The sequence below is a fragment of the Salmo trutta genome, chromosome 1 (assembly GCF_901001165.1).
Source record: "Salmo trutta chromosome 1, fSalTru1.1, whole genome shotgun sequence".
Classification (NCBI taxonomy): domain Eukaryota; kingdom Metazoa; phylum Chordata; class Actinopteri; order Salmoniformes; family Salmonidae; genus Salmo; species Salmo trutta.
In genome coordinates, this window is record NC_042957.1 from 80224525 (window position 1) to 80240411 (window position 15887).

The 15887-nt window shown below is 43.9% G+C and overlaps 1 protein-coding gene across 2 annotated transcripts in view; it reads right to left on the minus strand.

The window, feature by feature from the left end:
• LOC115149495 (myosin-11-like) overlaps nt 1-15323 on the minus strand; it is a 66798-nt gene extending 51475 nt beyond the window's left edge. The window contains exons 1-7 of one of the 2 annotated variants that reach the window (XM_029693435.1): nt 15086-15323; nt 14564-14734; nt 12997-13153; nt 5913-5940; nt 5009-5111; nt 3951-3971; nt 133-225 (exon numbers count right to left, since the gene is read on the minus strand). In XM_029693435.1, coding sequence (XP_029549295.1) covers nt 133-225; nt 3951-3971; nt 5009-5111; nt 5913-5940; nt 12997-13153; nt 14564-14734; nt 15086-15253 — 741 coding nt within the window. In that variant the 5' untranslated portion in view covers nt 15254-15323. The remainder of the gene's footprint in view (nt 1-132; nt 226-3950; nt 3972-5008; nt 5112-5912; nt 5941-12996; nt 13154-14563; nt 14735-15085) is intronic. The other variant, XM_029694265.1, reaches the window with a different exon arrangement.
• Nucleotides 15324-15887: the final 564 nt, after the last annotated feature.

The following is a 15887-nucleotide window of genomic DNA, read 5'->3' on the forward strand; positions in this document are numbered from 1 at the left end:
GTGTAATAGTGTCTGAGTGTGTAATAGTGTCTGAGTGTTTAATAGTGTGTGAGTGTGTAATAGTGTCTGAGTGTGTAATAGTGTCTGAGTGTGTAATAGTGTCTGAGTGTGTGTAAACTGTGAGTTGATTACGAATCGTGAGGAGTTGTCGTTCTTGATGGTCTTGGCGTTCCCGAAGGCTTCCAGGATGGGGTTGGCCTGCAGCAGCTGCTTCTCTAGCTCCCCCTGGAGGGCAAACGGGGGAAAGGAGGAAAAACAATCACATATCTGTGACATCACAATTATTATTCCACTTCATGCATATTACCAAAGAATGATGTCACACAACAAAACAACACAAGTTACGTTACATTATACAACAAGAAAGAAATGGACAACTGAGACACCTTTTGTTTAGCACACTACAAAGCAGCGCAACAGACACAGAGCAAAACACAGTCAGTGAGATGTAGCATAGCAACCACTCAGAGAGATTAGTGAAAAGATTATTATGGGGTGACTTTGATGTTCCACACACTATTTTAAATGTCATACAGGCCACTACTTTCCAACACACAGAGAGGTCCATCAACAGTTAATAGTGTTCACATGCTATAGGAGAGGAGAGATTGATCATATCGTTTAATCAAATGTAGGTGTGACACGCTAGCTAGCATGCAGCTATGAACTCCCAAATGGCACCCTATTACATATGCAGTGCACTTCTTTTACCAGACCTCTATAGGCGGTGGTCAAAAGTAGTGCACTAAATAGGGAATAGGGTGCTACTCTCATACTCACATAGGCCAGAGACCCAGACTTCTCTGGCTTCTCCTACAGAGGAGGCAGAGGAGGATGTGATCATTATAACCTATTATAATGTATTATAACCTGGTATAATGTATTATAATGCATTATAACCTGGCATAACGTATTATAATGAATTATAATCTGGCATAACGTATTATAACCTGGCATAATGTTTGATAATGTGGCATAACCTGGCATAACATATTATAATCTGGCATAACCTGGCATAACGTTTTATAACCTGGCATAACGTATGATAACCTGGCATAACGTATTGGAACCTGGTCTAACCTGGCATAATGTATTATAACCTGGCATGATGTATCATAACCTGGTATAACGTATTATAACCTGGCACAACATATTATAACCAGGCATAACCTGTTATAACATATCATAACCTGGCATAACGTATTATTACCTGGCATAAGGTATTATAACCTAGCATAACCTGTTATAACATATCATAGCCTGGCATAACATATCATAACCTGGCGTAATGTATCATAACCTTGCATAACATATTATAACCTTGCATAACATATCATAACCTGGCATAACGTATTATAACCTGGCATAACATATTATAACCTGGCATAACGTATCATTACCTGGCATAACCTTGCATAACATATTATAACCTGGCATAACGTATTATAACCTGGCATAACATATTATAACCTGGCATAACGTATTATAACCTGGCATAACATATTATAACCTGGCATAACGTATCATTACCTGGCATAACGTATTATAACCTGGCATAACATATTATAACCTGGCATAACGTATCATTACCTGGCATAACGTATTATAACCTGGCATAACATATTCTAACCTGGCATAACGTATCATTACCTGGCATAACGTATTTTAACCTGGCATAACATATTATAACCTGGCATAACGTATCATTACCTGGCATAACGTATTATAACCTGGCATAACATATTATAACCTGGCATAACGTATCATTACCTGGCATAACGTATTATAACCTGGCATAACATATTCTAACCTGGCATAACGTATCATTACCTGGCATAACGTATTTTAACCTGGCATAACATATTATAACCTGGCATAACATATGATTACCTGGCATAACGTATTATAACCTGGCATAACATATTATAACCTGGCATAACGTATCATTACCTGGCATAACGTATTATAACCTGGCATAACATATTATAACCTGGCATAACGTATCATTACCTGGCATAACGTATTATAACCTGGCATAACATATTATAACCTGGCATAACGTATCATTACCTGGCATAACGTATTATAACCTGGCATAACATATTATAACCTGGCATAACGTATCATTACCTGGCATAACGTATTATAACCTGGCATAACATATTATAACCTGGCATAACGTATCATAACCTGGCATAACGTATTATAACCTGGCATAACGTATCATTACCTGGCATAACGTATTATAACCTGGCATAACATATTATAACCTGGCATAACGTATTATAACCTGGCATAACATATTATAACCTGGCATAACGTATCATAACCTGGCGTAACGTATTAAAACCTGGCATAACGTATCATTACCTGGCATAACGTATTATAACCTGGCATAACGTATCATTACCTGGCATAACATATTATAACCTGGCATAACGTATTATGATACACAATAAAGTATTCTTCTATTTTCCTTCTTCATCATTGTCACTAGCTATTTTTAAAAATAAATTATTCTTCTTCTTCTGTGATTGTATCCTTGGGGAATAGGTTGTGTCTGATATGTGAACCCTAAACTGTCTTCTTCTGTGATTGTATCCTTGGGGAATAGGTTGTGTCTGATATGTGAACCCTAAACTGTCTTCTTCTGTGATTGGGTAAGGGGAATATAGAATATATAGAATATGAATATAGAACTACGGGGGGGGGGGGGGTCCATAGCAGGACTTAGAGTACAGCTCATTGGCTATCAGTATTGAATATAGAACTAGAGGGGGGGGTCCACAGCAGGACTTAGAGTACAGCTCATTGGCTATCAGTATTGAATATAGAACTAGAGGGGGGGGGTCCACAGCAGGACTTAGAGTACGGCTCATTGGCTATCAGTATTGAATATAGAACTAGAGGGGGGGGTCCATAGCAGGACTTAGAGTACAGCTCATTGGCTATCAGTATTGAATATAGAACTAGAGGGGGGGGGTCCATAGCAGGACTTAGAGTACAGCTCATTGGCTATCAGTATTGAATATAGAACTAGGGGGGGGGTCCATAGCAGGACTTAGAGTACAGCTCATTGGCTATCAGTATTGAATATAGAACTAGAGGGGGGGGGGGTCCATAGCAGGACTTAGAGTACAGCTCATTGGCTATCAGTATTGAATATAGAACTAGAGGGGGGGGGGTCCATAGCAGGACTTAGAGTACAGCTCATTGGCTATCAGTATTGAATATAGAACTAGGGGGGGGGTCCATAGCAGGACTTAGAGTACAGCTCATTGGCTATCAGTATTGAATATAGAACTAGAGGGGGGGGGGTCCATAGCAGGACTTAGAGTACAGCTCATTGGCTATCAGTATTGAATATAGAACTAGAGGGGGGGGGGGTCCATAGCAGGACTTAGAGTACAGCTCATTGGCTATCAGTATTGAATATAGAACTAGAGGGGGGGGGGGTCCATAGCAGGACTTAGAGTACAGCTCATTGGCTATCAGTATTGAATATAGAACTAGAGGGGGGGGGTCCATAGCAGGACTTAGAGTACAGCTCATTGGCTATCAGTATTGAATATAGAACTAGAGGGGGGGGTCCATAGCAGGACTTAGAGTACAGCTCATTGGCTATCAGTATTGAATATAGAACTAGAGGGGGGGGGGGTCCATAGCAGGACTTAGAGTACAGCTCATTGGCTATCAGTATTGAATATAGAACTAGAGGGGGGGTCCATAGCAGGACTTAGAGTACAGCTCATTGGCTATCAGTATTGATTCTGAGAGATTTGCCTCTTCAGCAGAAGACCTACAGCCTAAACCACCAGCAGGCACAAAGCAGCACACCGCACACTGAGGGGGAAGCGGTCCACCAACCAGACCAACATTAGTTTCTACCACACAGTCAGTTAAGGTTACAGTAGTCTGCATAGCCCACATCACAGAAAGACTTGTCATACCTTGACTAGTGTTGCTGCATCCTGTCACACAACAAAAATGTCACACAGAAATGTCTTTCATTGTTAAAGAAATGTTTTGTTATCACAATAATAAAAGTACAGTCTCTTATGAGCTCTCTTCTCAATTAAAACAGAAGGGTTACACAGTTTAGACGTTTCAGTTCAATTCCCATCAACTCGATATCTGCTGCTATCCTCTGAGGGACTAAACAAGTCACATTGTATTGAATGTGTTTAGCAGAGTACAGTAGAGGTAGGGGTTATAAAAATTCCTGTAAATTCCCAGGTTTTTCAGAAATCCCAGTTGGATGATTCCCAGATGCCCTGCTTATTCCATCCTGATTCCAGGAAACTTTCATCCAGGATTTCTGGAAAATTTGGGAAAGTTTTGCAACCCTAGAGGTAACACAGGTAACACAGGTAACACAGGTAACACAGGTAACACAGGTAACACAGCTCCAGTGTATTATAGTGTATCATATTGTATCATATTGTATTGTACACTAGAGTTAACACAGCTCCAGTGTATTATAGTGTATCATATTGTATCATATTGTATTGTACACTAGTGTTAACACAGCTCCAGTGTATTATAGTGTATCATATTGTATTGTACACTACAGGTAACACTCACAGCTCCAGTGTATTATAGTGTATCATATTGTATTGTACACTACAGGTAACACAGCTCCAGTGTATTATAGTGTATCATATTGTATTGTACACTACAGGTAACACAGCTCCAGTGTATTATAGTGTATCATATTGTATTGTACACTACAGGTAACACTCACAGCTCCAGTGTATTATAGTGTATCATATTGTATTGTACACTAGAGTTAACACAGCTCCAGTGTATTATAGTGTATCATATTGTATTGTACACTAGAGGTAACACAGCTCCAGTGTATTATAGTGTATCATATTGTATTGTACACTAGAGGTAACACAGCTCCAGTGTATTATAGTGTATCATATTGTATTGTACACTAGAGGTAACACAGCTCCAGTGTATTATAGTGTATCATATTGTATTGTACACTACAGGTAACACTCACAGCTCCAGTGTCCTTCTTGCTGCCCTTGTGAGAGGAAGCCACCACCGCCAGATACTGGATCACCTTCTTTGTGTTCTCTGTCTTCCCCGCTCCAGACTCACCTCTGGTGGGGTAGAGAGGAGAGGGACAGGGGGTTAGAGAGGAGAGGGACAGGGGGTAAGAGAGGAGGGAGACAGGGGGTTAGAGAGGAGAGGGACAGGGCGTTAGGGAGGAGAGGGACAGGGCGTTAGAGAGGAGAGAGACAGGGGGTTAGGGAGGAGAGAGACAGGGGGTTAGAGAGGAGAGAGACAGGGGGTTAGGGAGGAGAGGGACAGGGGGTTAGGGAGGAGAGGGACAGGGGTCCAGACTCACCTCTGTCTAATTCAGAAGTGTCAGATAGTAATTTATGGCTGAACCCAGATTGACATCTGCAGTTGCACCTTAGGTACCTTTAAGGTGACGACCTTAATCAGTTATGAAAGAAGAATTCACTACGCTCTTAGAAAAGAGTTGCTATCTAGAACCTAGAAGGGTTCTTCTGCTGTCCCCAATAGGAGTACCCTTTGAAGAACCCTTTGAAGAACCCTTTTTGGTTCCAGGTAGAACCCTTTTGGGTTCCATGTAAAACCCTTTCCACTGAGGGTTCTAAATGGAACCCAAAAGGGTTCTACCTGGAACCAAAAAGGGTTCTCATATGGGGACAGCCGGAGAACCCTTTTGGAACCCTTTATTCTAAGAGTGAGAAAAACAATTCTGAGATGTGAAAACGTTGATGTTCAAAATCTCAGAACAATGCTTAGCTCAGGTAGAACCTGATGGTCCCAAGGTCATGGGATAAGGTTACATTTGGGACGCATCCCTGGTACAAGGGGCAACAAGTTCATGTGTTGGAAAAAATATGTCTGTGTTTGAGGTTTGGACTCACGTGCACAGAATTGACTGGTCCTCACGCTCTGTGGAGAAAGACAGAGAGAAAGGCAGGTGCGGAGGGAGGGAGGGAGGGAGGGAGGGAGGGAGGGAGGGAAGGAAGGGGAGAGGAGGGAGAGGGAGAGATAGGGAAGGAGGGAGATGGAGAGAGGGTGTGGTTGAGGAGAGAGAGAGAGACAGAGAGAGAGAGGGATGGGGAGAGGGAGTGGAAGAGAGAGAGAGAGAGAGAGAGAGAGAGAGAGGGAGGGAGGGGGAGAGAGATAGGAGAAAAGGGAAACAGAGGGAGAGAGATGGGTTAAGGCAGGACAGTTGAAGCCAAGCTGAACACACCAAACATGAACTTAAGGTGCTCTGTTCACTCACACATAGAGGAAAGACTAGAGGCTAGAACAGCTTCCTAAATGTTCCTACATCTATTTCTGCACCAGATTAACTTCTCTGTCACTCAATATTGGCTAAAAATAGCAGGGGGATGGAGAGGGCTACTGGAGGAAGGTAACCTTGGTAACCTGCTCCATGTATGGGTATTTTGAAACACAAACACACACGCACATATACATACACACACACACACACACACACACACACACACACACACACACACACACACACACACACACACACACACACACACACACACACACATACACACACCTTAACACACACACACACACACATAACTTAACACACACAGACAGACTCCATGTCTGGGTATTTTGGAGATCACCCCCTACTGATGGCTGGAAACTGGACCAGTAGGATTTAGGTTCTGGAAACTGGACCAGTAGGATTTAGGTTCTGGAAACTGGACCAGTAGGATTTAGGTTCTGGAAACTGGACCAGTAGGATTTAGGTTCTGGAAACTGGACCAGTAGGATTTAGGTTCTGTCTAAAATTGTATCCTATTCCCTAAATAATGCACTACCTTTTGGTTCTAGGTAGAACCCTCTTGGGTTCCATGTAGTACACTCTGTGGGATGGGTTCTACATGGAACCCAAAATAGTTATATCTGTTTAATCGTTATCCTGTTGCCTAGTCACTTTACCACTACCTATATTTACATATCTACAGTTGAATTGGGAAGTTTACATACACCTTAGCCAAATACATTTAAACTCAGTTTTTCACAATTCCTGACATTTAATCCTAGTAAAAATTCCCTGTCATAGGTCAGTTAGGATCACCACTTCATTTTAAGAATGTGAAATGTCAGACTAATAGTAGAGAGAATGATTTATTTCAGCTTTTATTTCTTTCATCACATTCCCAGTGGGTCAGAAGTTTACATACACTCAATTAGTATTCGGTAGCATTGCCTTTAAATTGTTTAACTTGGGTCAAACGGTTCAGGGAGCCTTCCACAAGCTTCCCACAATAAGTTGGGTAAATTTTGGCCCATTCCTCCTGACAGAGCTGGTGTAACTGAGTCAGGTTTGTAGGCCTCCTTGCTCGCACACACTTTTTCAGTTCTGCCCACAAATTATCTATAGGATTGAGGTCAGGGCTTTGTGATGATCACTCCAATACCTTGACTTTGTTGTCCTTAAGCCGTTTTTCCACAGCTTTGGAAGTCTGCTTGGGGTCATTGTCCATTTGGAAGACCCATTTGCGACCAAGCTTTAACTTCCTGACTGATGTCTTGAGATGTTGCTTCAAAATATCCACATAATTTTCCTCCCTCATGATGTCATCTATTTTGTGAAGTGCACCAGTCTCTCCTGCAGCAAAGCACCCCCACAACATGATGCAGCCACCTCCGTGCTTCACGGTTGGGATGGTGTTCTTCGGCTTGCAAGCCTCCCCCTTTTTCCTCCAAACATAATGATGGTCATTATGGCCAAACAGTTCTATTTTTGTTTCATCAGAACAGAGGACATTTCTCCAAAAAGTACAATCTTTGTCCCCATGTGCAGTTGCAAACCGTAGTCTGGCTTTTTTATGGCGGTTTTGGAGCAGTGGCTTCTTCCTTGCTGAGCGGCCTTTCAGGTTATGTCGATATAGGACTCGTTTTACTGTGGGTATAGATACTTTTGTACCTGTTTCCTCCAGCATCATCACAAGGTCCTTTGCTGTTGTTCTGGGATTGATTTGCACTTTTTGCACCAAACTACGTTCATCTCTACGAGACAGAACGCGTCTCCTTCCTGAGCGGTATGACGGCTGCGTGGTCCCATGGTGTTTATACTTGCGTACTATTGTTTGTACAGATGAATGTGGCACCTTCAGGTGTTTGGAAATTGCTCCCAAGGATGAACCAGACTTGTGGAGGTCTACAAATTTTTTTTCTGAGGTCTTGGCTGATTTCTTTTGATTTTCCCATGATGTCAAGCAAAGAGGCACTGAGTTTGAAGGTAGGCCTTGAAATACATCCACAGGTACACCTCCAACTGACTCAAATGATGTCAATTAGCTTATCAGAAGCTTCTAAAGCCATGACATCATTTTCTGGAATTTTGCAAGCTGTTTAAAGGCACTGTCAAATTTTTCCAAACAATTGTTGGAAAAATGACTTGTGTCATGCACAAAGTAGATGTCCTAACCGACTTGCCAAAACTATAGTTTGTTAACAAGAAATTTGTGGAGTGGTTGAAAAGCGAGTTTTAATGACGCCAACCTAAGTGCATGTTACTTCTGACTTCAACTGTATATAGCCTAGTTATCATTGACTCAGTACTGGTACCCTGTGTATATAACCAAGTTATCATTGACTCAGTACTGGTACCCTGTGTATATAACCAAGTTATCATTGACTGGGTACTGGTACCCTGTGTATATAACCAAGTTATCATTGACTCAGTACTGGTACCCTGTGTATATAACCAAGTTACCATTGACTAGGTAGTGGTACCCTGTGTATATAACCAAGTTATCATTGACTGGGTACTGGTACCCTGTGTATATAACCGAGTTATCATTGACTTGGTATTGGTACCCTGTGTATATAACCAAGTTATCATTAATCATTGTGTATTTATTCATTGTGTTATTATTTGTATATTATTAATTTTATCTCATCTTCTCTCTTCATTGTTGGGAACATAAGGAAGCATTTCACTGTTAGTCTACACCTGTTGTTCACGAAGCATGTGACAAATACAATTATATTTGATTTGATGTGACCTGGTGAATAGCAGTGTACTATATAGGGAATAGGGATCTGGTCTAAAGTAGTGCACTATATAGGGAATAGGGCCCTGGTGAACAGTAGTGCACTATATAGGGAATAGGGCCCTGGTGAATAGTAGTGCACTATATAGGGAATAGGGCCCTGGTGAATAGTAGTGCACTATATAGGGAATAGGGCCCTGGTGAATAGTAGAGCACTATATAGGGAATAGGGCCCTGGTGAATAGTAGTGCACTATATAGGGAATAGGGCTCTGGTCTAAAGTAGTGCACTATATAGGGAATAGGGCCCTGGTGAATAGTAGTGCACTATATAGGGAATAGGGCCCTGGTCTAAAGTAGTGCACTATATAGGGAATAGGGCCCTGGTGAATAGTAGTGCACTATATAGGGAATAGGGCTCTGGTGAATAGTAGTGCACTATATAGGGAATAGGGCCCTGGTGAATAGTAGAGCACTATATAGGGAATAGGGCCCTGGTGAATAGTAGTGCACTATATAGGGAATAGGGCCCTGGTGAATAGTAGTGCACTATATAGGGAATAGGGCCCTGGTGAATAGTAGTTCACTATATAGGGAGTAGGGCCCTGGTGAATAGTAGTGCACTATATAGGGAATAGGGCCCTGGTGAATAGTAGTGCACTATATAGGGAATAGGGCCCTGGTGAATAGTAGAGCACTATATAGGGAATAGGGCCCTGGTGAATAGTAGTGCACTATATAGGGAATAGGGCCCTGGTGAATAGTAGAGCACTATATAGGGAATAGGGCTCTGGTCTAAAGTAGTGCACTATATAGGGAATAGGGCTCTGGTCTAAAGTAGTGCACTCTATAGGGAATAGGGCCCTGGTGAATAGTAGTGCACTATATAGGGAATAGGGCCCTGGTGAATAGTAGTGCACTATATAGGGAATAGGGCCCTGGTGAATAGTAGAGCACTATATAGGGAATAGGGCCCTGGTGAATAGTAGTGCACTATATAGGGAATAGGGCCCTGGTGAATAGTAGAGCACTATATAGGGAATAGGGCCCTGGTGAATAGTAGTGCACTATATAGGGAATAGGGCCCTGGTGAATAGTAGTGCACTATATAGGGAATAGGGCTCTGGTGAATAGTAGTGCACTATATAGGGAATAGGGCCCTGGTGAATAGTAGAGCACTATATAGGGAATAGGGCCCTGGTCTAAAGTAGTGCACTATATAGGGAGTAGGGCCCTGGTGAATAGTAGTGCACTATATAGGGAATAGGGCCCTGGTGAATAGTAGAGCACTATATAGGGAATAGGGCCCTGGTGAATAGTAGAGCACTATATAGGGAATAGGGCCCTGGTCTAAAGTAGTGCACTATATAGGGAGTAGGGCCCTGGTGAATAGTAGTGCACTATATAGGGAATAGGGCCCTGGTGAATAGTAGAGCACTATATAGGGAATAGGGCCCTGGTGAATAGTAGTGCACTATATAGGGAATAGGGCCCTGGTGAATAGTAGTGCACTATATAGGGAATAGGGCCCTGGTGAATAGTAGTGCACTATATAGGGAATAGGGCTCTGGTGAATAGTAGTGCACTATATAGGGAATAGGGCTCTGGTGAATAGTAGAGCACTATATAGGGAATAGGGCCCTGGTGAATAGTAGTGCACTATATAGGGAATAGGGCCCTGGTCTAAAGTAGTGCACTATATAGGGAATAGGGCCCTGGTGAATAGTAGTGCACTATATAGGGAATAGGGCCCTGGTGAATAGTAGTGCACTATATAGGGAATAGGGCCCTGGTGAATAGTAGAGCACTATATAGGGAATAGGGCCCTGGTGAATAGTAGTGCAGTATATAGGGAATAGGGCCCTGGTGAATAGTAGTGCACTATATAGGGAATAGGGCCCTGGTGAATAGTAGTGCACTATATAGGGAATAGGGCCCTGGTGAATAGTAGTGCACTATATAGGGAATAGGGCTCTGGTCTAAAGTAGTGCACTATATAGGGAATAGGGCCCTGGTGAATAGTAGTGCACTATATAGGGAGTAGGGCCCTGGTGAATAGTAGTGCACTATATAGGGAATAGGGCCCTGGTGAATAGTAGTGCACTATATAGGGAATAGGGCCCTGGTGAATAGTAGTGCACTATATAGGGAATAGGGCCCTGGTGAATAGTAGTGCACTATATAGGGAGTAGGGCTCTGGTGAATAGTAGTGCACTATATAGGGAATAGGGCCCTGGTGAATAGTAGAGCACTATATAGGGAATAGGGCCCTGGTGAATAGTAGAGCACTATATAGGGAATAGGGCCCTGGTGAATAGTAGTGCACTATATAGGGAATAGGGCCCTGGTGAATAGTAGTGCACTATATAGGGAATAGGGCTCTGGTGAATAGTAGTGCACTATATAGGGAATAGGGCCCTGGTGAATAGTAGAGCACTATATAGGGAATAGGGCCCTGGTCTAAAGTAGTGCACTATATAGGGAGTAGGGCCCTGGTGAATAGTAGTGCACTATATAGGGAGTAGGGCCCTGGTGAATAGTAGTGCACTATATAGGGAATAGGGCCCTGGTGAATAGTAGTGCACTATATAGGGAATAGGGCCCTGGTGAATAGTAGAGCACTATATAGGGAATAGGGCCCTGGTGAATAGTAGAGCACTATATAGGGAATAGGGCCCTGGTCTAAAGTAGTGCACTATATAGGGAGTAGGGCCCTGGTGAATAGTAGTGCACTATATAGGGAGTAGGGCTCTGGTGAATAGTAGTGCACTATATAGGGAATAGGGCCCTGGTGAATAGTAGTGCACTATATAGGGAATAGGGCCCTGGTGAATAGTAGTGCACTATATAGGGAATAGGGCCCTGGTGAATAGTAGTGCACTATATAGGGAATAGGGCCCTGGTGAATAGTAGTGCACTATATAGGGAATAGGGCCCTGGTGAATAGTAGTGCACTATATAGGGAATAGGGCCCTGGTCTAAAGTAGTGCACTATATAGGGAATAGGGCCCTGGTCTAAAGTAGTGCACTATATAGGGAGTAGGGCCCTGGTGAATAGTAGTGCACTATATAGGGAATAGGGCCCTGGTCTAAAGTAGTGCACTATATAGGGAATAGGGCCCTGGTCTAAAGTAGTGCACTATATAGGGAATAGGGCCCTGGTGAATAGTAGTGCACTATATAGGGAATAGGGCCCTGGTCTAAAGTAGTGCACTATATAGGGAATAGGGCTCTGGTCTAAAGTAGTGCACTATATAGGGAATAGGGCCCTGGTCTAAAGTAGTGCACTATATAGGGAATAGGGCTCTGGTCTAAAGTAGTGCACTATATAGGGAATAGGGCTCTGGTCTAAAGTAGTGCACTATATAGGGAATAGGGCTCTGGTCTAAAGTAGTGCACTATATAGGGAATAGGGCCCTGGTCTAAAGTAGTGCACTATATAGGGAGTAGGGCCCTGGTCTAAAGTAGTGCACTATATAGGGAATAGGGCTCTGGTCTAAAGTAGTGCACTATATAGGGAGTAGCAGGGTACCATTTGGAAGGCAGGTTTGAGGTTAAATCCACTGCTAGACCAGACAGACAGATATCTCTAGACATTCAATGCTGTATCGCCTGTCCTCAATTAAACTGTCCTGTTTCTATAACATTCATTACACACACACACACACACACACACACACACACACACACACACACACACACACACACACACAGAGCGAGAGTAAGCCTATACAAACACCCCCCACTCTCTCTCTCTCTCTCTCTGTCTCTCTCTCTGTCTCTCTCTCTCTGTCTCTCTCTGTCTCTCTCTCTGTCTCTGTCTCTGTCTCTCTCTTTCTCTGTCTCCCTCTCTCTTTGTCTTTCTCTCTCTCTGTCTCTGTCTCTCTCTCTCTCTCGCTGTCTCTCTCTCTGTCTCTCTCTCTCTGTGTCTCTGTGTCTCTGTCTCTCTCCCTCTGTGTCCCTCTCCCCTTTACCTTGCATCATGTTCCTGTAAGCGTTATCAGTGATGGAGTAGATATGAGGAGGAACCTCGTGGCGTTTCTTCCCCTTATAAATCTGAATGATTTTCTCTGAGTAGATAGGAAGCATCTTATAGGGGTTCACCACCACACAGAACAGACCTGAATACGTCTGGAGAGGAGGGGAGAGGGAGGAGGAGAGGGAAGGGGGAAGAGGGGAAGGAGGGGGAGGAGGAGAGGAGAAGAGAGGAGAGGAGAGGAGGGGGAGGAGGAGCATGGAGGAAGAGGAGAGGAGGAGGAAGAGAGGAGGAGGAAGGGAGAGGAGGAAGAGAGGAGGAGGGAGGATGGAGGAAGAGAAGAGGAGTGGAGGAGGAAGAGAGGAGGAGGAGGGGAGAGGAGGAAGAGGGGAGGGGGAGGAGGGGGAGGAGGAGGATGGAGGAAGAGGAGGAGGAAGAGAAGAGGAGGAGGAGGGGAGAGGAGGAAGAGAGGAGGGGGAGGAGGGGGAGGAGGAGGATGGAGGAAGAGGAGGAGAGGAGGAGGAGGAGGAGAGGAGTGGATGGGGGAGGAGAGGGGCAAGAGGAGGAAGAGAGCAGGAGAGAAAAAGGAGGAAGAGGAAGATGATGAAGAGGAGAAGGAGAGGAAAGGTTAGGATCAACATACACTTAAAACCAAATCATAATTTTTGTTCCGTACACATGATAAAAACTTCAGCACAAATTGCTCATTGACATCATGTTTGTGTGTGTATTGTTTGTGCATGTGAGTGCATGTATGTACCTGTGCGTGTGTGTGTGTGCGTGTGTGTGTGTGCGTGTGTGTGTGTGTGCGTGTGTGTGTGTGTGTGTGTGTGCGTGTGTGCGTGTGCGTGTGCGTGTGCGTGCGTGTGTGTGTATACGGATATTGTCTATACACTCACGCCTTTCCTGCAGTCAAAGGACCAAATCACCCTCTAGTGGCCTCATGGGTGGAATGTTATTCATATTTTTTTATAATTTCATAATTTTATAAACATTATTCATAAAAACCCGCTGAGAATTCAGTGTTTCTATGTCCAACAGTTTTGTTATATTTCAGTCCTCTGTGATGTATATAAAGTGTAATATTAGGATTGAATCTCTAAATGTAATACATGTAAACTCTATATCTGACATGGTACAGGTGTCTTCTTTTGTTTAAGCCCATAACCATGTGTGTGAGGTGTGTACTTTAGTTTCACAGTAGATTTGTTTAAGACTACCCAGAAACACTGTGTGTGAGGTGTATACTTTAGTTTCACAGTAGATTTGTTTAAGACTACCCAGAAACACTGTGTGTGGTGCTGATTTAGCCCACTGCAGCAAAAGGTGAACAAATAAGTGCTATCTAGAACCTAAAATGTTTCTTCAGCTGTCCCCATAGGAGAACGGTTTGAAGAACCCTTTTTGGGTTCCAGGTAGAACCCTTTTGGGTTCCAGGTAGAACCCTTTTGGGTTCCATATAGGACCCTTTCCACAGAGGTTTCTACATGGAACCCAAAAGGCTTCTCCTATGGGGACAGCTGAAGAAGCCTTTTGGAAGCCTTTCTTTCTAAGAGCGTACTCACGTAGATGAGGCTGGAGAAGTACCTCTCTTTGAGGTTGTGGAGGACAGAGGCCTCGTTGAGACAGGTAAGAGCTGCCATGTCCTCCACCTTACTGAACTTAGGAGGGTTCATCTTCTGGATGTCATCCTTGTTGACTGTCGCTTTCCTACCGTTAGCCAACTCTACCAGCACCTGGAGAGGAGGAGAGAGGAGGAGGAAGAGGAGGAGGAGGAAGATGAGGAAGATGAGGAGCAGCAGAAGGAGGAAGACATGGAAAATGATGAAGAAGAGGAGAAGGAAGAAGAGGAGGAGGAGGAAGATGAGGAGCAGGAGGAAAAGGAGGAAGAGGAGGAAAATGAGGAGGAAGATGAGGAGGTGGAGGAAGAGGAGGAGGAAGAAGAGGAGAAAGAGGATGAGGAGGAGGAGGAAGAAGAAGTTGAGGAAGATGAGGAGGAAGATTTACTATATAGTGCACTAGGGCCCTGGTGAAAAGTAGTGTACTATATAGGGAATAGGGTGCCATTTGGGGTGTAACAGCCTTACATCGTCTCCCTTCTCCTCCTTGATGCTGGCGGCCTCAAAACCCTCCTTCTCTGACGGGATCCACACCATCTTCTTGGCCGACCAATCAGCCTGCCCCACACCACTGTTCTTGAAGTCGTCGTCCTGCCGCAGGAACTTGCTGTCGTCAGAGGCGGAGTCGGCAGCCATCTTGGGAAGGTCGTCGTCGGTGACAGGAAGGTCGTCTGTGATTGGAGGGTCAGTGATTGGAGGGTCGGTCTCAAAGCTGAGGGAGAGGGAGAGAAAGAGAGAGGAAAGGGAGAGATGAGGAGAGGAGGAGGAACGATATAGAAAGATGGGGAGAGATGAAGACAGGAGGAGAACAAGAGAAATAGGAAGAGGGGGAGAGAGTACGATGTTATAACTATCCCTCTGATGATGATGGGGAATTCATAAAATATCAACTCAGATAACAACAACAATCACAACAATTCCAGTGATTAATAGGAAATGCTACTTTAGACCTCAGAAACATTCCAACGGTCTGTCTGTCTGTCTGTCTGTCTGTCTGTCTGTCTGTCTGTCTGTCTGTCTGTCTGTCTGTCTGTCTGTCTGTCTGTCTATCTGTCTGTCTAGCGGTCTAGCGGTCTAGCGGTCTAGCTGTCTAGCTGTCCTGTCTGTCTGTCTGTCTCTCGCTCTCTCTTTCCCCATTTTTCTCCCTCGTTCTCTTCCGTCCCTCTCTCTCCCCCCTTCTCTCTTCCCTCTCTCTCTCTCTTTCTCTCTCTCTGTATCTCACTCTGTGGTTAAACAGAACATATTAAATTCATCCTCCAATGCCTCGTTA